At 44.8% G+C, this 21,668-nt stretch overlaps 1 protein-coding gene, 2 non-coding genes and 1 pseudogene across 4 annotated transcripts in view; 3 read left to right on the top strand and 1 right to left on the bottom strand.

Moving 5' to 3' along the window:
* The window catches only part of LOC147012926 (uncharacterized), a 49,714-nt gene extending 46,345 nt beyond the window's left edge, over positions 1–3,369 (top strand). For both annotated transcript variants that reach the window (XM_085854282.1, XM_085854283.1), the window contains exon 3: positions 3,179–3,369. In XM_085854282.1, the coding sequence (XP_085710408.1) occupies positions 3,179–3,242 (64 nt within the window). In that variant the 3' untranslated portion in view covers positions 3,243–3,369. The remainder of the gene's footprint in view (positions 1–3,178) is intronic.
* Positions 3,370–10,787: 7,418 nt separating this feature from the next.
* Positions 10,788–11,085, top strand: LOC147012925 (signal recognition particle RNA). The gene has a single exon (XR_015051463.1).
* A 3,754-nt stretch (positions 11,086–14,839) lies between these two features.
* On the bottom strand, positions 14,840–16,378 carry LOC147012924 (uncharacterized; annotated as a pseudogene).
* A 1,595-nt stretch (positions 16,379–17,973) lies between these two features.
* Positions 17,974–18,271, top strand: LOC147012923 (signal recognition particle RNA). The gene has a single exon (XR_015051465.1).
* Positions 18,272–21,668: the final 3,397 nt, after the last annotated feature.

Below are 21,668 nucleotides of genomic sequence, written 5' to 3'. Positions count from 1 at the left end.
TGCCTGAGATTCTAACTTAGATAACCATTTAGTGCTGGCCAAACATATCACATCAGTGATCTACGCCGCCATTGGAACAGAAGCCTGGTGGTGTTGGATTAGTGGTTAGGGTGACTGGCTTGTGATCTTAGCGTCCTGAGTTTGAGCTCTGTTGGCTGCTGAATTAACATCAGGTGGGGTTGACTCAGCCTGTCATCATTCTGAGGTTGGCAAAATGAGTACAAGTGTATTGGTCGAGGGGCACAGCATCAGCGGCACAGCTGTGCCCCAACAAAATGATAGTTACCTGGCGAAGAAGAAGAATAAAAAGACTTGAGGAAATGACTTTTAGTGGCAGTAATCAAAATGCAAGTATTTACAAGGAGAAAAAAACAATCAAGTAACATATATGTACAACAATTAATCACAGCATGCACACATTCCCAAATTATCCCCTATGACATTACTGCATTTGGAACCGAAACAGTGACTCATCACTTGACAGTAAATCGGCATCATGCATCTGATGTGCAAGAGAGAGATGAGTGATTGGCAAGTAAAATAAGATAAGGACAGAAAAAGATAGATGGGGACAGTTGGGACCCCTGCACACCTCACACCATACAACCACCAACACCCCACCCCACGCCTCGTCAATGTGAAGAGCTGCCGTAGCCTTGAGTTTTGCTGCGATATATTGTCTCAGGCATTCATGAAACCTGTCCGAAGTGGTTTTGGGGGCGTTTGTGAGGAGAATGTGGTCATGATGCTGAGATGTGGAAAATGGCTTGTGGAAAAGAAAAATGAAGCATATGGGATCTCCAACTAGACAATCACAATGAAGACCGAGCAACACAGAGTTCAGAAAGTTAAAGTAAACAGTACACGATGAAATACCGTGTTAAACAGCAGTGGTGACTATTTTTAAAGGTTAAGAAAACATAAAGCACAAAATAAGTGTTTGTGCTTTATAGTATATTAAACTTGTGGAGGGCCTCTTCCTTGTCTTCCTCCTCTTCACCCAACGAAATGCCACGATAAGCTATTTATATGCGGTAACACGGTGTTTGTCCAAGAAGGGAAATCCCCTTAGGGAGAGGGGATATTATTACGATTAATATTATTTTGTCCGAACATTAATATTGTGCTATTACCATTGGTGTTGTTATCAGTTTTGTTCGGAGAAGCGCCCTTTGAAGAACAACACCATCAGCTATCGAACATGGTCCAGTGTCCAAATCCCGCTTTACCTTCCCGGCAAATTAAACTCCCCAGATAAGGGCTGTGCTTCCCAACGTGCCACCTTGAACAAGATATGGCCGAACATTACCGTCGGTGGGCATGTTGACGAATGACTCCCAATGTTAGAATGGTAGGGCTAAACTCCATGTTACACCTACGTCTAACCAATGAAAGCAGACAACCGGACAATTTGGAAATGGTTTATAATGATTGAGAAATAGCACGTACATACAAGCAGTTTCACAAGAGAGAAATAGTTATACTAAACACATAACCCCCCTCTTCGTGAGTCACTTATCGCAGATATGAACAGGTGTCACAGGCACTCCGGGAAACACAAGGAGAAAGAGGAATGGGGATAGGAGAGAAGAAAATGGGGCGTATTGGCGACCCCTTGCTCACCCGCACATGAGCCGGCGGGCTCATGTGGGTCCAAATGTGGTGGGGGGAGGTGGAATGTAACGTACATTGAGGACTGCGAGGGTGAATGCGTGTGACATTCGATTAAATGGTGTGAGATGCAGCAATCAATGAGCCCTGAAAAGGACAGTTGGAGCTTTCGTTGATTGTTCATGCATCCAAAGGGTACAAGGTAGAGTAGAGACAGCAAGAGAAAATTTGTATGAGTCATGTGTTTGATTACACACCTGGGAACTCTGCTGCATCTGCCCTTCAGTCTGGCACTGGACCTCACTCGCCCTCACTTTCTTTCCAGACACCAACTTGTTCTCCAGACACAGCTTGTTAGCCCAACACTGGCTTGTTCTCCAGGCACCAGCTTGTTCTCCCGACACCAGCTTGTTCTCTAGACACCAACTTGTTTACTCTCTCAGTCCCAGGCCTGCTTTGTTCTGGACTCTGGTTCAGACTTTTATCAACTGCGTACTGCTCCCGACCACATCCGGACGTCGCTTGATCTGCTTGCTTTCCTATTTTAACCAGCACAACCAGTGACATCCAAGGACTATCCAAGGACTCAAAGACACCTGCATGAAGCATCTTTTCTACCTGCTCGTCAGCTTCCTTCCTCTTGCTCCAGGAGAACCGTGAGGCAGGCTGACGAATAGGCCAGACCACACCGGTGTTTGTCTGATGTTTTACCAGGCCCGCATGTCCAATGTCCTCGTGAGATGAAGAAAAAAATGTTGAAAGGATGATTGATTAATTTGTGTAAGCCCTCTCGCTGGGCCGCTAAATCTACGCTACTACATATCTCACCAATGGAATCGAGCCAATTCCAATTGATCTCTCGAGACTCCCTCTGGTGTCGGACCAGATGGATGTTTTCATCTCTCACTTCCACACTGTTTGTAACTGGGTTACAGCCTGCTACCTTAATAGTATGTGGTTCTGTACAAAGGTTAATTACTCTGACTGCCAGAACGGAGCCTGTGGTGTTCACAAGAGTTGGGCCCATGACTAAATCCTGGACTGGCTGTCCCGCCAGCAGTTCCACCAGGCCAGAGGGCACCCGTCCGGTCGGGTGAGGCTGCCATTGCATCGGCAGTATTGCCTCACCATCCAGGGGAATGGTCACGGGATTGGGAGCCTCCAGCTCTGCCCTTTCATCTGTGTTCATGCAGCCTACTAGCAGCTCTTCGAACCCAACCCGGAGAATTCCCCAGCCCAGGTCGAACATACACTCGCAGGCGGTTAACAAGTCCAATCCTCTGAGACACGGGCCTCACAATTCCGTCACCCCCCCCCCCCCAAACTTATATTCTTTGTTTGAACTTCCCCAGATTCAGGGTGACAAAGCCACATCCTCTGATGTTGAGGACTTTCGGTGGGAGGGGGCTTTTGGACTTGGGGTTGGTGGAGGTTGGGTTGAGGATTTAAATATTTAAATGTATAAAATATAAAAGAGCCCTTTAAATATCTACTAAGTAAGCAAAAGGAAATCATGGTTGGACTGACTTATCGAGATTGTGTTACACTTGCTCATTGATCTGCCCAGGTCTTGTGCAGCGTTCCTGTTTAACCGTCGAAAGAACACCAACAAGGACTGCACTTCACCTTAACATCGTGCAGAATCACCCAGCTATCCTCCAGCATCAGCACAAGAGGTCCAGATCTACTGCCGTCAATCAGGTCTTGAGAGATCAATAGGAATTAAAATATTGAACAATATCTTCATTAAAAGGAGAAAACAAGAGTTGTGGCTAAAATTTTTGATCTAATTAGTTTTGTTAATCGATTTGAAAGATAAAGTGTTGTATCTATACGAATAGATGTGTATGTGTGTGCATGTGTGTGTGCGTGTGCGCGTGCGTGCGTGTGTGTGTGTGTGTGTGCGTGTGCGTGCGCGTGCGCGTGCGTGCGTGCGTGCGTGCGTGTGCGTGTGCGTGTGCGTGTGCGTGCGCGTGCGCGTGCGCGTGCGTGCGTGCGTGTGTGTGTGTGTGTGTGTGTGTGTGTGTGTGTGTGTGTGTGTGTGTGTGTGTGTGTGTGTCCTCCATAACTCCATAACCATGAAACCGAGCAGCCTGAAACTTTTCATGCAAACTTAGAAAACTCCAAGTGAAATATATCACACTAATGCTGGTCCAATGAAGGCAAAGCATTTAATCACAGCTCAACACACGAACTTCAGGCCAGCCACCATCTTGCTCACTCCGCTCCCGCCTGCCCCACTCACAGAAGCTGAACCACGCTCCCGCTCGGGGGCAACTGCCCATTAGCGTAAAGCACATTATTCTACATTCCTTCCTTTTTCACCTTGTACTAGCAAATCTAACTCACTTCCAAATGCACTCATAATAGAAGGTGCCCCTATGAAAAACACCCATGATTTGTGAAGAAACATGGAGTTCATAAATCCCAACCCCAACATCCCAAGTCTTCAAAGACATTGATAATGATCAACTATTCATGTCAAAAATACATTAAACCCCATACTGTTTATCCCTTTTCCTTTTTGTAACCACAAATAAACAAGCAATACCATTGACTACCTTGTCAAACAATTGCAGTTTGCCTTTAGCACCAACATCATACGAGCCTCGACATCATATACAAAACTAAATAACTAAATAAAAATGAAAATAATGCTCAAAATTAGCATAATAATAAAAACCAAATCTTCGTGGAAAGTTAATTCCCAAAACTCTTAAATAATGATCACAAATCCAGTTGGAGAGGAGGTCTTCAGGAGTGAGAAGAGTGATGGAGCACCACCTCTTCTGATGATGCCACAGGAGGTGATGGTTCACTTTCCCCCACAGCAGGAGCTCCCCGAAAGGATTATTATCCTTCTTCTGAATAAAGTCTGCAGTGGCTTGTGATCATTGTTATTTTGAAAAGACCGAGCAAAAAGGTACGAGTGGAATTTCTTTTCCACATAAAACACTGTTAAGCCCACTTTCTCAAGCTGGGAGTATTTTTTCTCAGTTGATGCCAGGCTGCACGAAGCAAAAGTGATGGGTTTTTCTGTTCCATCTGGCATACGAGACAACACTGTCCCAACACCATATGGTGAAGTAGTAGTAGATATTTCTTTGCATCATAATGCATGAGAACCTTGGAAGAACTTAACAGTTGTTTGGAAGTCCTGAATGAATCATCTTGCTCTCGACCCCACTTCCATGTCACCTTTCTTGGTGGCATAGCATGGAGTGGTGCAAGTACTGTTGACAGGTTGGGTAGAAAGCACCCATAACAATTCAAGAGCCACAGGTAGGACTTCAGTTCTGACACATCCCTGGGAACTGGCACTTCAAACACTGTTTAAACCTTGCCAACTGCAGGTGCAGTCCCTCTGCATCGATTCTGTAGCCCATATACTCCACCTCCTTGGCTTCGAAAACACATTTTTCCTTGTGCACAGTCATCCCCACACCTGACAGCCTCCAGAGTACTGCATCCAGATTTTTTAAATGGTCAGCCTCAATGTCCCCTGAAATTAATGTCATCAATATAGACACGAACGTGTGGAATGCCCTGCAGAAGGGTGTCCTCCATACTGCACTGGAAGAAGGAGGGTTATAAGAAGATCCCCAGCGGGGGGGGGGGGGGGACAGATATGTATGAAAAGGCTGCGATGAGTATTTATGGTTCTGCAATCCTTTGATGCTTCATCCAAAGGTAATTGCAAGAAAGCACCGCTAAGATCAAGCTTCATGAAAGTCTGTCCTCCATTTAAAGTGGTATACTAATCAATCCGTGGAATCGGATAGCTGTCTTGTCTTGTCACTTGATTTACAGTTCGCTTATAATCACCACAAATGCAGACTTGGCCATCACATTTTAGGACAAGCACAATTGGAGCTGCCCAGTCTGAGAACTCTGCTGGTTCTAAAATTCATTCCTTCTGTAGGCACTCAAGCTCAAGGTCGACTTTCCCCTTCATGGCATAGGGCACAAGCCGCAGTTTGAAAAACTTTAGCTGAGCTCATGGATCCATATGAATTTTGGCAGTCACGTTGTTCTTCACTCTGCCGAGTCCGCTCTGTAAAACCTCTCGGTACTGATCCACCACAGGCTTGTGGGATGCTGATACCCCAATGTGGCAAATCTCGGCCCATTTCAACTTGAACACCTTCAGCCAATCCCGCCCCACGAGACTTGGGCCGACACCATCCACGATCATGAGAGGTACGGTGGATCTCTGGCCACTGTATTGAACATCAACATCTATAGTTCCAACCACTTTGATCAGCTACCCCGTGTAAGTGCATAGAACAGCCCCAGATTTGCGCACCAATGGAGATTAGGCCAAATGCCTTTGAAAGACGTGGCACTCATCACTGAAATGGAGGTTCCAGTTTCAATTTGCACTTTGACATTTTTCCCATCTACTTCAAATTCTGCTTCCAGGGGGTGAAATCTCCTATTTACCAAACTGATACTACACATGGAATAAACGTTTTCCGAAACCTCCCCATCATTGACTTCAGAATAATGCTGCACCACATTCGTTGTATGTTGCCCTTCCTGTTTCCAAATTGGCTAACTGGACTTTTTCTTCTTCTTTCTACGTGCCTTGGCAATATGCCCCACACGGTTATAGTAATTGCACTCGGAATCCTGAAATGGAATGTACTAGACATCCGGAACATCGGGAGAATTTCCATTTGAACCTTGCCCCCTACTCCTGCGTTGGGTGTCCCAGATATCAGAGTTCCCAGTGCTGGCCGTGCTTCCAGATATCATGGTTCCCAGTGTTGGCCATACTCCCAGTGTTGGCCATGCTCGCAGATATCGAGGTTCCCAGTGCTGGCCATACTCCTCGACTGTTTGTTCTAGTGGTTATAGGCCTGAACTTGAAGTACATTTTCTTCTACTCTCTTGGGGAAAAGCAGAGGCATTCATTGCCTGAATATCTGTTGCCTTTTTAGCAGCAACCTTCATGCCTTGAGCTATGTCCAATGCTTTTCTGAAATCTAAATCCCCTTTCTGACATCAATCGACGTTGAATGCACTCATCTTAGACACCACACACGAATCTATCACTGAGCATTTCCTCCAGTGTCACCCCAAACTCACAGTACTCAGACACGTGCATCAGATCATCAACATGTACAGACCTTTGTGGACTGCGATTGATTGTCTCGGTTTCTGAAACATCGAATTGAATTTGAATATTTCAACAATCGGGGACGGTTTTGGATGAAGGTGTTCTCAAATTAGATCACAGAGTTCCTTGAAAGTTTTGTCAGACGGTTTGGCCGGTGACACAAGAATATGAATGAGACTATACGTTTGAGTTCCACAAACACTGAGTAAAACAGGCCAGCGTTGTTTTCCTGCATCTTCAATATCATTAGCGATGAAGTACTGGCCGAGCTGCTCTATGTCTTGTGCCCAGTCTTCAGTGTCCGCATTAAATTCAATAATCTTGCCGAATTCCGCCATGATTCACCAGAAAATAATCCACAGAAGGTTCAAATACTTGCTGATTTATCCTCGTCGCCAACTGAAATGTATCACACGAAGGCTAGTCCGATGAACGCAAAGCATTTAATCAACGCTCAACACACGAACTTCAGGCCAGCCGCCATCTTGCTCGCTATGCTCCCCCTGCCCCCTCACGGAAGCCCAACCTCGCTCCCGCTCAGGGGCAGGCAACTGCCCATTCCCGTAAAGCACAATATGCTAAACCAAGGAAGTGCATGAATGAAAATTGGGTGTTTGGGTGAATGAAAACATCCCTTTTGAAGATAATGAATGGCCATATTTAATTATATCCTTCATCATTTCATCATGTGCATCTTCGGACACCTCGCTCTCCATCGATGGGGTGTCAATTCACTAATTTTTTTGGGCCTACTCAACAATGCCTTGACTTGGAGTAGGCCACAACGATTTCTTAATGATAATTTTTTTTTCACTTTCCTCATTCATATCATCGAATGCCTGATCACCATACCAATGACTCGCTGGGTACATTGCAATGCTTATAAACGCCAAGAGACGCCAGCGTCTGTTGCTTTATTTCATTTCCCCACATTTGATAACCTCGAGAATCTCTTAAACTAACTAGAATTACACAATTTTAGCTCCAGAAATGAACTAAGTAGCAGTTCCAACTCCGAAAAAGTGTTCTTTTGTCCAATTCGGACATAGATTGACCTTTCAGGCATCTCCGGGAGGTGTTTAATATGACGGAGCAGCGATCACTAATTGCTTGCCAAGCGAGCCATTCCTTATCAACTGTTTTGTTGGAGTGCTTCAGCCACTTGGCGAGCATTCTACAAGACTCACCCTGTCACTGAATACTGTATATTGATCGACTTGAACAAAGTTCAGGGGCCACTTGCCTGTGTTTCCCCACATTGTTCTGCAGTGCATCGGTGGTGCGTTGGGCGATTGCTGACTCGCTGAAAATGTGCAATATTATTTTACATGTTGTTACCCCTTTTCGTATTATTTTCTTTCATGATACATATAAAAGAGTAAACGTTTCGTTTTTAAAAGTTTCTTCAACCATTTCGTTGGATTGCTTGCTTGAATGTTGAAGCCACTTGGCGATCCCTCTTCATACTTCGTTGGCAATACCGCGTCGATGGGGACATCTCCGGAGTGAGGAAGTCAAAATAAATGAAATGATAACGTACGATGAGTAAAAAATATTTTCAGTTGTTACAAAGAAATGAAACGCCAAGAGGCACGCACGCTTGCTCTAACTTGCCTAGCCAGGGTTCAAATCCCGACACAGACATAAACTGTCATCCTGGTGTTTCCTAGGAAGAGTGATTCATCAATGTGTGTTCTGTCTATTGGATGGACCTTAAACTGGACGTCACATCTGCCGGGATCACCCCTCTCATCCTCCCCTCTCCTCTCCCACTCCCCTCTCCACACTATCTCCGCCACCTCCCTCTGGCACCCATCTCCCACCTCTCTCCCTCCCACCCTTCTCCCTCTCTGACTCCTCTCCCTCTCTCCAAACCCTCTCCCTCTCTCTCGCTCTGACCCCTCCCCCCCCCCCAATTTTCCTCCCTCCTTCCTCTCTCTCGCATCCCTCTCCCACCCCTCCCCTCTCCCTCTGTTAAGGGGACTGTTAAGCACTGACGGATTAGTTTTGAATTTAAAACTGCTTCCCCAATGTGTAGCATTACATGTACGAATCAGATTTGGAGTGTGCTGACCGGAGGGGTGCATAGGTCGCTGCATGTGCAAACCTTTGCCAGGTAGATAGCATGGGGTTTAAATGCTCCCGCCTGGTTTTATATGGAACCCAGTGGTTAAAAAGAAAATATTGCTGTTTGGGCACATTTTATCACCATTCCTTTGCCCTCCCCTCACACTGCTTTCCCTTATCTGTCCCTCATGCAACCTTCCCTTCCCCTCATGCTATCTTCCCTTCCCTTAAACTCACGCTGCCTTCCCTTCCCACACTGCATTCTCTTGCACTCACAATGCCTCTCCCCTCATGCTTACCTCCCCAAAAAACCCCTTCACACTTCCCTCCTCTCTCCCCTCCTCTCCCCCCCCACTTCCTCCTCACTCCCCCCTCCTGGAATCTATGGTGACGTCTGCTGTGCCCTCGCTCTTCCCTCCTTGCTGCTATCTTTGCTATCTCCCCCACCCCTACTCTCTCCTCACTACCTCCTCGCTCCTCTCTCTCCCCCTTCCTCTCTCTCCCTCCCACCCCTCTCCCTCCCACCCCATCCCTCTCCATCTATCGACCAGCCTCTGCCTCCCCCTATTCCCCACCCCTCTCCCTCTGTTAAGGGGACTGTGAAGGACTGACGGTTTTGTTTTGAATTTAAAACTGCTTTCCCATAGCATGTATGAATCAGATCTGAGTGAGCCGACTGCAAAGCTCACTGCATTTGTGAGCATTCATGCATGCATGCAGGTAGGCCTTTGCAATGTTGACAGCATGGGTTTTAAATACTCTCACCCAGTTTTATATGGAACGCGGTTGTTAAAAACAAAATGTTGCTGTTTGGGAATGTTTTATTGTCCTTCCCTTCCCTTCCACTCCCCTCATGCTGCCTTCCCGTCCCCTCCCCTCACACTACTGTCCCTTCCCCTCACACCACATTTTTCCCCCTCATGCTGCCTTCCCTTTCCCTCACGCTACCTACCCCCCCACCAAACTCTCATGCTTATCACCTCCCAAACCCCTTCCCCTCTACACCCCCATGGACATCTCCCAGCGGTCTCTCGTGCTATATTTATGTGCTGTTTTAATGTACCCCATTACGTTCAATCCTGTACTACCACTCCCTGTCAACTACTTCTCCACCAGTCTCACTACCAAATGCAAGTTGAGAACCCCTCCCCTCATACTTACCTCCTCCCAAACCTCCTCCCCTCCCACATCACCCCACTCCTCTCTCCCCCATCCTCCTCGCCCCCCTTCTGAGCTTGTATGGTGAGGCATTACTCTCCAGAACCCCCCCCCCCCAACCACTTTCTTTGCTCTTCCCCCATTCTCAGCTCTCCTCATTTTCACCCCTCAAAGCTCCCCCACCCCTCTTCTCTCTTACTGTGTCTCCATCCCTTTCCCTCCCTACTCTCTCTCCCCGTCCTCTCTCTCCTTCCCTCCACTCTCTCCCTCCATCCTCTCTCTCCCCGTCTCCTCCGTCCTCTCCCCATCCCCCTTTCCTCTCCCCATCCCCCTTCCCCTCCACTCTCTCCCTCCATCCTCTCTCTCCCCGTCTCCTCCGTCCTCTCCCCATCCCCCTTTCCTCTCCCCATCCCCCTTCCCCTCCCCGCACCCTTCCTCCTCTAACCCTCCCCTCCCTTTTCTCTCCCTCCCCTATCTCCACCTCCCCTTCCCTTCCCCCTATTTCTCCCCCCCTTAATGTTCCTATCAGCGAAGCAACAGGTTATATTTGCTCGTGCAATCTATAACACAAACTTCCACACCAAGTCATCCATCCACGCATACATACATCCACTTATCCATCCATCCATCCATCCACTCATCTATCCATACCTGTGGATCCACCCACCCCCCATCCATCAAGGCAACCATCCACCCATCCACTCACCCATTATTTCTCCACATGTACCCAACAACAGACACAGCCGTCCGTCCATTCACCAACCCGTTCACGCTTCCAACCAGTGAACCGAGCAATTCATTCACAAATAAATTAATCCATTGATTTATCGCCGGGTGTAGTGGCGTGCACCTGTAATCCGGCTTCTCGGAGGCTTGGGTTGAGGGATCGCACGAGGACGGATCAGCTGCTCCACACCTCGCTATGTCGATCGGGTGTCCACACCAAGCTCGGCATCAACATGGGGAGCCGGGGGTAGTCCTGTGCTCTCCAGGTCTCCTAAGGAGGGATGAACCGACCCAGGCCGGTAACGGAGCAGGTCAAAGTCCCCGTGTTGATCAGTGGTGGGACAGCGCTCGTGAATAGAGGGTGTGGAGCGGCCCGGTCTCAGGGCGAAACACAATCCTTTTACCCCCCTTACCCTCATAACCCGGTCTCAGGGCGAAACACAATCCTTTTACCCCTTACCCTAATAACCCGGTCTCAGGGCGAAACACAATCCTTTTACCCCTTACCCTAATAACTCGGTATCATGGCGAAACACAATCCTTTTACCCCATTACCATAATAACCCGGTATCATGGCGAAACACAATCCTTTTACCCCATTACCCTAATAACCCGGTGTCCAGGCGAAACACAATCCTTTTGCTCCAACACCCGACACGATGTCGCCATTTACCACCTTTCCTGAAATTATTAAATGAACTTGTTTCATTTAAATCTTGCTTGTGTTGGTAAAGTGCATCAAAAATGAAATAAAAACTGTCTGACGTCATTTTCACGATCATGTGGAAACAAATACTTTTTGTACTTCATATTGTGAGGCATTGAACGGGAGCAACAGGGTCAGAATGGGTCAGAATGGGTCAGAATGGGCCAGAAAGGGCCAGAAAGGGCCAGAATGGGCCAGAAAGGGCCAGAAAGGGCCAGAATGGGTCAGAATGGGCCAGAAAGGGCCCCGGTGTAAAGACTTCAAGCCACCAGATCCTCCTGGTAATCTGAAATCGATTTCATCCTTTCCCCTACAATTTCAGATTACCCCCCTCAAAACATTTATTTATGTATGTTTATTTCAAAAAATAGTAATTTAATTGATATTGAATGCAAATTAGGGAAAAACTATTGACCACGTGACATCCTTTGAAGAGTTTGCAATGACTTTTGATTTTATTATGAATGATTTTATTTTAATATTGTTATTAATTGAAATCAGTATTTCTCATCGTTATAGTTTTTGCCATATTTTTATGAAATCCTTCTTCGATATAGTTGATACAAATAGACATACTGGTTTATTTTTTTAACCAACTCAGACTATATTTACAATGATGGTAACAACGCAATAAAATCAATGTATAAGAAAGGTAATGAAAACAGCTTATTTTTAATTAACAATGAGTTGTGGTGGCGGTGGTCGTATGGCAGCTGAGGTGCCGGGGTAGCTATCATTTCTTGAAGCGCAACTGTGTCGCTGATGCAGTGCCCCTCTACCAGTACACACACTGGAACTGGTACTCATTTCGTCGATCTCGGAAGGATGACAGGCTGAGTCAACCCCCTGGTGTGGGTTCAGTGGTTCGTGTGGCGACTTGGGATCCTCGGGTTCTGAGTTCAAGCCCTGTCGGCCACTGAATTAATACACCAGGGGGGTTGACTCAGCCTGTCATCCTTCCGAGATCGACGAAATGAGTACCAGTTCCAGTGTGTGTACTGGTAGAGGGGCACTGCATCAGCGACACAGTCGCGCTTCCAGAACTGAGAGCGACCCCGGCAGCTCAGCTGCCATACAACCACAACCACCAATACAATTAACATTTTTGTCACATTTTTTATGTTTCCAGACTTTGACACGAGCTTTCAATCTTGTATGTTTTACGTGTTCTATTCAATAAACGTATCATGAGTTGTGGGCATAAGAATTTATCATTTCAGCTGAATCAGGGAGGGGGGTAATGTCAAAGTGCGGGGGTAATATGAAATCGGGTTCAGGCTACCCCCGGGGGTAACTTGAAATCGATTTCAGATTACCGGGAGGTAACTTGAAAGGGGAGTAGCTTGAAGTCTTTACACCGGGGCAACACTTGGGCTCCTTTATCCGGTTTCTCATATCGTCTCGTCACCCTCATAACAAAAGTCCCTCAGTCATTTTTTCAAGTTTTGAGAAAAACTCAAAATACTGCAGCAATTCTTCATCAACGAATATTTATTCACGACTTCTTGTGCACAGAGTTGTCGGAAGCTCAATGAAACACAAATCTTGTTTCTCGTTCTTCTGATTACATCATGGCTATAGATGACTTCGGCAGAAAATCTCAAAAACTGGAATAAAATGACTTGGGCACTTTTGTTATGAGGGTGACGATATAATATATTAATATAAAACTTTACCATGTAATATAATTATCGAATCCTGTACTCCCAGGCCCCAGCAATGATGCAACCAACAGCCATCGGATGCAAACGAAAGGAGAAAAAGTATATCCAAAAAAATATATATTATTTCTGTTAATGTCTGCGTGTAATTTGAAGTATCTTCTCCAAAACTGCCGGATGGATTGTCGCCACTTTCGGCATGCGGGTGCTCTGTGGTCTAATGAACAACATGGGCTATGTGAGATCGCGCCAGACGGACACGTTTGGGAATTTTGTGCGATTTTCTAATTTTTACGTTTGTTTGCATGGCGACGTGTGACGTCACCGCTGAGAGGCGTAATTCCGTCATGACATCATCGGTTATTTGCCGACATCATTACGTCTGTCGTCGACAGACCGTCACGACTGAGAGGCGTGTAATGCCACTCTTCGAAAACAGCGTCTGCAATGTAAAACCCTCTTCTGCACATGCTGACGACCTCAGAAGGTGAATTTGAGACAAACAATGTAACAAAAACATTGTATTAAAGGTAAAGGTTTATTTAAAAAATATATTATTTGTGTTAACGTCTGCGCGTAATTTGACGTTTCTCAACCGCCATCATTACCTGTGTTGTGTCTTGAGTGTGTGATCTTCAAATTAAAGCGTCCAGCGGTGTTCGATCGTCGGATCTGCGCCAAAAAGTGCATTTCATTGAAATTTGCATTCTGATTCTCGGTCACCCTCCACTGCTCCTGTTCAGTCTCGGGCTAGGCCTATCTCATGTTAAATTTGCCCCATCAGACGCCAACCTTCCAGTCACACTGCAGAGGATGCAATTTCCAGTCAGACTCGCATACTCGATGACCATAAACAAATCCCAGGGCCAAACATTTGACAAACTCGGAATATACCTCCCAGCCCCTGTGTTCTCCCATGGCCAACTTTCTGTTGCATTTTCATGTGCAAGAGGTTACTCCAATATATCTATCAAAGTGGACAATAATTCCTCACGAGGACTATTCAGCAACAAGACACTCACTCAAAATGTCATCTACAGGGAGGTCCTTTACAAAACTAAGGACAGGTAACCATAGGGCATCACATCCCCAATGACACCCTCCCCAGTTTCCCATAACATCAACTGTTATTTATGCCTCATCCACCTTTTGCCACCCATTCAACTCCGTGCGGAGCACGGGTATACAGTGTTGTCCATTTGCCATCCTTATGAGTTCAATAGCGGACCTTGCAGTCGTCTATAGTACAAAGTTTTAAAGTGGATTTGCTCTCCCACTGGGTCTCTGAAGAAATTCAGCTTGGTTGTCCTCGGACCAACTTTGGGCAATTTTTTTAATACGCAAATTCGGGCCACCATTCCCAAAAAACCTATTTTCTTCAATATCTTTGCAACTATGAATGATAATGTCACAAAAATGCTGTCTCGACCGACGTTTTCATAGTAAAGGATTGCGATAAAGGCATATAAAAAGTTATCACATGTATTTATTTTGTCTGTATGTAAATTAATTGCCGCCATGACTGAAAAACCTATTTTCTTCAGTATCTTTGTAACTATGAATGATAATGGCACAAAAATATGATCTAGACCTCGGTTTTCATGGTCAAGGATTACGATAAAGGCATGCAAAAAGTTATTACATGTATTTATTTTGTCTGGATGTAAAGTAATTGCCGCCATGACCCCAAAACCTATTTTCTGCAATATCTTTGCAACTATGCATGGTAATGTCACAAACATGTGTCTAGACCTATGTTTTCATGGTCAATGATTACGATAAAAACATTTAAAAAGTTTTCACATGTACATATTTTGCCTGAATGTAAGGTGAATTGCAGCTGCTGTCTTGCGCAGGCGTGGGATCACAAGGTTCATAACTCCAGGAGGAAGCATTACCCAGCTCTATGATGCCAGCCAGATTCTGCTGGAACTCATGAGCCATGACGTGGGTCTCTCGGCGTCCATTGGGAGTTGAAACCGGGAGGTCAAAATTGTCGAACCACCCAAAGATTGGCCCCACCCTCCATTCCAAGCCCATAGCCTGATGAAGCACACTGCTCTTTTCACCCGCAAATTTTGCAGCTGATTTGCGGAAACGTATGATCTCGTCATAGGACACTATGAAACCGTGATCATGTAGGAGCTTGATCAAATCTGAACTCCCATACCTGTGATGAAGCATCACTGCCAGCCCCAGCATTGTCTGGGTTCTAGTGCCTGCGATGTGACTTTGTACAGCTTAGGTTAGATTGAGAGACTTTTTGTCACTTTCAACCACCCCCCCCCCCCCAAAACCAATTCTGAAATTATCTTGAGCAGTGTGGTGCTAGTTTGTTTGAGTGTGTTGTTGTACGTGAATTATCCAAGATCATAGTTTGCGCTATTGCACTGTACAGCTCGTACCTCACCTTTAACCTGCCTCACCACAGCATCCACACTATCTTCGTCAACTGAATCAACCTCGACCAGCATCAAGGATTTACCCACAAGATGCCTAAACCCTACAACTCAGGCACAACCCTCCATACGTATAACGACAATGTCATTACCTAAATAGTTTGTGAGATTTTGGAACATCTGCCTGCAAGATAACAATCCACCTAAACTACAGTACATATCATGTAATTCAATAGCTGTCCATGTACAGAGTTGTTGGTTAGCATACAGTCATGTCATTAATTACCGAATTCAGAGCATCATCATTGATTACATCAGAGTTCAATGACAAATTGGTATACTTAGGAATAACCATGAACGCATCATAACACTTCTTATGGTATTGCGCGTATGCGGCAGGTAAATCTGAAAGAACACCTTTGATGCGGATTCCAACCTGTCTACCCCATTCATTATTTCTATGCTCACATAAATCTAAAAGTACATCTTTGAAAGGTGTAAGACCAGGGCGATCACTGGTCTCGCACTGGATTATACGCTCTCACCTGTCAGTGTGTTTGGGGTCTTCAGGAAGACAGTCATCACCACAGATCAAACAATGTTTTTTTAATTGAAACGTTGGAAGTTGAGACCTTCTTACTCTGCTAGTCTCTGGTTCACTCTCTGTTTTTGAAAAGTCTTCTTTCCTTTTCTTGGCTATATACTTAGCCACATTCTGTTTAGATGTGCAAGTACAGTAACACGTCTTATGACATTCCACAGATGAATTCTCTCCCTGCGAGTCCAAAATGGCCTGTAACTTGACATGAACATCATCGTCACCCCTCTCTTTACTCCGCTGAATCATTGTCCTGATGCCTTGGACTCTGACTGTCTGATGGGGTCCCTTCTCACGGCAGATCAGGAGGAGACACGTTTCGCTAGCCATCTCGATCACCTGGAAAGAGAATTGACTATGTTTTGAGAGCCGCCACAGTTATGTCATATATATATATATATACATGTGATAACTTTTTACATGGCTTTATCGTAATCATTGCCCATGAAAACATAAGTCTCGACACCATGTTTGTGACATTACCATGCATAGTTGCAAATATATTGAAGAACATTGGTTTTTCAGTAATGGTGGCAATTAATTTACATACAGACAAAATAAATACATGTAATAACTTTTTGCATGCCATTATCGTAATCCTTGACTCTGAAAATATAGGTCGAGACAACATTTTTGTGTCATTATCATTCATAGTTGCAAAGATACTGAAGAAAATAGGTTTTTTCGGTAATGGCGGCAATTAATTTAGATACAGACAAAATAAATACATGTGATAACTTTTTTTTATGCCTTCATCGTAATGCTTGACCATGAAACATAGGTTGAGACATCATTTTTGTGACATTATCATGCATAGTTGCAAAGATATTGAAGAAAATAGGTTTTTCGGTAATGGTGGCCCTAATTTGCATATTAAAAAAAATGCCCAAAGTTGTTTCGAGGACAACCAAGCTGAATTGCTTCAGGGTCCCCAAGGGATAGCAAATCCACCAAAAAACCTTATACTATATTGCCAGGTTCTCCAAATGGCAAATGGACGAATATGCTAATATATATATATATATATATATATATATATATATATATATATATATATATATATATATATATATATATATATATATATATATATATATATATATATATATATATATATATATATATATATATATATATATATATATATATATATATGTACTCGGTGAATGCACCCTGCGTTGCCCGGGTTGTTTTTGAATGAATTTAATGTTCTGTCCATCGATCTGACGTGAGCCCAGTCCCAGTTCCCCATTGGGCCACGGCAGACATCGCCGAAGGGGGTTGTTGAGGGGGAAACATCCCCCCCTCCCCAACTTTCTTCGCTCTTCCCCCTTTCTCAGCTCTCCTCATTTTCACCCTTCATCGCTCCCCTATCCTCTTCTCTCTTACTGTTTCTCTATCCCTTTCCCTCCCTCCTCTCTCTCTCTCTCTCCCCTGTCCTCTCTCTCCTTCCCTCCACTCTCTCCCTCCATCCTCTCTCTCCCCGTCTCTTCCGTCCTCTCCCCATCCTCCTTTCCTCTCCCCACGCCCCTTCCCCTCCCCACACTCTTTCCCCTCTATCCCTCATCTCCCCCTCCCCCTTCCCCTCCCCCTATTTCTCCCCCCCCCGCCCACCCTTAATGTTCCTGTCAGCGAAGCAACAGGTTATATTTGCTCGTGCAATATCCAACACAAACTTCCACACCAAGTCATCAATCCAGGCATCCATTCATCTACTCATCCATCCATCCACTCATCTGTCCATACCTGTGGATCCACCCAACCCCCCATCCATCAAGGCAACCATCCACCCATCCACTCACCCATTATTTCTCCACATGTACCCAACAACAGACACAGCCGTCCGTCCATTCACCAACCCGTTCACGCTTCCAACCACTGAACCGAGCAATTCATTCATAAATAAATTAATCCATTCATCTATCGCCGGGTGTAGTGGCGTGCACCTGTAATCCGGCTTCTCGGAGGCTTGGGTTGAGGGATCACACGAGGACGGATCAGCTGCTCCACACCTTGCTATGTCGATCTGGCGTCCATACCAAGCTCGGCATCGACATGGGGAGCCGGGGGTAGTCCTGTGCTCTCCAGGTCTCCTAAGGAGGGATGAACCGACCCAGGCCGGTAACGGAGCAGGTCAAAGTCCCCGTGTTGATCAGTGGTGGGACAGCGCTCGTGAATAGAGGGTGTGGAGCAGCCCGGTCTCAGGGCGAAACACAATCCTTTTACCCCTTACCCTAATAACCCGGTATTATGGCGAAACACAATCCTTTTACCCCAACACCCGACACGATGTCGCCATTTACCACCTTTCCTGAAATTATTAAATGAACTTGTTTCATTTAAATCTTGCTTCTGTTGGTAAAGTGCTTCAAAAATGAAATAAAAACTGTCTGACGTCATTTTCACGATCATGTGGAAACAAATACTTTTTGTACTTCATATTATGAGGCATTGAACGGGAGCAACAGGGTCAGAATGGGTCAGAAAGGGCCAGAAAGGGCCAGAAAGGGCCAGAAAGGGCCAGAATGGGCCAGAAAGGGCCAGAAAGGGCCAGAAAGGGCCCCGGTGAAAGATTTCAAGCTCCCAGATCCTCCCGGTCATCTGAAATCGATTTCATCCTTCCCGCTGCAATTTCAGATTACCCCCCTCAAAACATTTATTTATGGATGTTTATTAATAAAAAAATAGTAATTTTATCGAGGGAAAAATCATTCACCACGTCACAACCTTCAACGAGTTCGCAATGACTTTTGATTTTATTATGAATGATTTTATTTTAATATTGTTATTAAATGAAATCAGTATTTCTCATACAGTTATAGTTTTTTCCATATTTTTATGAAATCCTTCTTCGATATAGTTGATACAAATAGACATACTGGTTTATCTTTTAACCAACTCAGACTATATTTACAATTATCGGAACAACGCAATAAAATCAATGTATAAGAAAGGTAATGAAAACAGCTTACTTTTAATTCACAATTAGTTGTGGTGGTGGTGGTCGTATGGCAGCTTCGCTGCCGGGGTAGCTATCATTTCTTGTAGCGCAACTGCGTCGCTGATGCAGTGCCCCTCTCCCAGAACACACACTGGAACTGGTACTCATTTCACCGACCTCGGAAGGATGACAGTCTGAGTCAACCACATGGTGTTGGTTCAGTGGTTCGGGTGGCGGCTTGGGATGCTTGGGTCTTGAGTTCAAGTCCGTCGGCCGCTGAATTAATACACCAGGGGGGTTGACTCAGCCTGACATCCTTCCGAGGTCGATGAAATGAGTACCAGTTCCAGTGTGTGTACTGGTAGAGGGGCACTGCATCAGCGACACAGTTGCGCTTCCAGAACTGAGAGCGACCCCGGCAGCTCAGCTGCCATACAACCACCACCACCAATACAATTTACATTTTTGTTACATTTTTTATGTTTCCAGACTTTGACACGAGCTTTCAATCTTGTATGTTTTACGTGTTCTATTCAATAAACGTATCATGAGTTGTGGGCATAAGAATTTATCATTTCAGCTGAATCAGGGAGGGGGTAATGTCAAAGTGCGGGGGTAATATGAAATCGGGTTCAGGCTACCCCCGGGGGTAACTTGAAATCGATTTCAGATTACCGGGAGGTAACTTGAAAGGGGGGTAGCTTGAAGTCTTTACACCGGGGCAACACTTGGGCTCCTTTATCCGGTTTCTCATATCGTCTCGTCACCCTCATAACAAAAGTGCTCAGTCATTTTTTCCAGTTTTGAGAAAAACTCAAAAAAGTGCAGCAATTCTTCATCAACGAATATTTATTCACGACTTCTTGTGCACAGAGTTGTCAGAAGCTCAATGAAACACAAATCTTGTTTCTCGTTCTTCTGATTACATCATAGCTATAGATGACTTCGGCAGAAAATCTCAAAAACTGGAATAAAATGACTTGGGCACTTTTGTTATGAGGGTGACGATATAATATATTAATATAAAACTTTACCATGTAATATAATTATCGAATCCTGTACTCCCAGGCCCCAGCAATGATGCAACCAACAGCCATAGGATGTAAACTAAAGGAGAAAAAGTATATCCAAAAAAAATATATTATTTCTGTTAATGTCTGCGTGTAATTTGAAGTATCTTCTCCAAAACTGCTGGACGGATTGTCACCACTTTCGGCATGCGGGTGCTCTGTGGTCTAATGAACAACATGGGCTATGTGAGATCGCGCCAGACGGACACGTTTGGGAATTTTGTGCGATTTTCTAATTTATACGTTTGTTTGCATGGCGACGTGTGACGTCACCGCTGAGAAGCGTAATTCCGTCATGACATCATCGGTTATTTGCCGACATCATTACGTCTGTCGTCGACAGACCGTCACGACTGAGAGGCGTGTAATGCCACTCTTCGAAAACAGCGTCTGCAATGTAAAACCCTCTTCTGGACATGTTGACGACCTCAGAAGGTGAATTTGAGACAAAAAAATATAACAAAAACATTGTATTAAAGGTAAAGGTTTATTTAAAAAATATATTATTTCTGTTAACGTCTGCGCGTAATTTGACGTTTCTCAACCGCCATCATTACCTGTGTTGTGTCTTGAGTGTGTGATCTTCAAATTAAAGCATCCAGCGGTGTTCGATCGTCGGATCTGCGCCAAAAAGTGCATTTCATTGAAATTTGCATTCTGATTCTCGGTCACCCTCCACTGCTCCTGTTCAGTCTCGGGCTAGGCCTATCTCATGTTAAATTTGCCCCATCAGACGCAAACCTTCCAGTCACACTGCAGAGGATGCAATTTACAGTCAGACTCCCAAACTCGATGACCAGAAACAAATCCCAGGGCCAAACATTTGACAAACTCGGAATATACCTCCCAGCCCCTGTGTTCTCCCATGGCCAACTATATGTTGCATTTTCACATGCAAGGGGTTACTCCAATATATCTATCAAAGTGGACAATAATTCCTCACGAGGACTATTCAGCAACAAGACACTCACTCAAAATGTCATCTACAGGGAGGTCCTTTACAAAACTAAGGACAGGTAACCATAGGGCATCACATCCCCAATGACACCCTCCCCAGCTTCACATAACATCAACTGTTATTTATGCCTCATCCACCTTTTGCCACCCATTCAACTCCGTGCGGAGCACGGGTATACAGTGCTGTCCATTTGCCATCCTTATGAGTTCAATAGTGGACCTTGCAGTCGTCTATAGTACAAAGTTTTAAAGTGGATTTGCTCTCCCACTGGGTCTCTGAAGAAATTCAGCTTGGTTGTCCTCGGACCAACTTTGGGCAATTTTTTTAATATGCAAATTAGGGCCACCATTACCAAAAAACCTATTTTCATCAATATCTTTGCAACTATGAATGATAATGTCACAAAAATGCTGTCTCGACCGACGTTTTCATGGTAAAGGATTGCGATAAAGGCATATAAAAAGTTATCACATGTATTTATTTTGTCTGTATGTAAATTAATTGCCGCCATGACTGAAAAACCTATGTTCTTCAGTATCTTTGCAACTATGAATGATAATGGCACAAAAATATTATCTAGACCTCAGTTTTCATGGTCAAGGATTACGATAAAGGCATGCAAAAAGTTATTACATGTATTTATTTTGTCGG

The sequence above is a fragment of the Eptatretus burgeri genome, chromosome 14 (genome assembly GCF_056783735.1).
Source record: "Eptatretus burgeri isolate ZD-2024b chromosome 14, Ebu_testis_v1, whole genome shotgun sequence".
NCBI lineage: Eukaryota > Metazoa > Chordata > Myxini > Myxiniformes > Myxinidae > Eptatretus > Eptatretus burgeri.
This window is presented reverse-complemented; position numbering and strand designations above follow the sequence as displayed.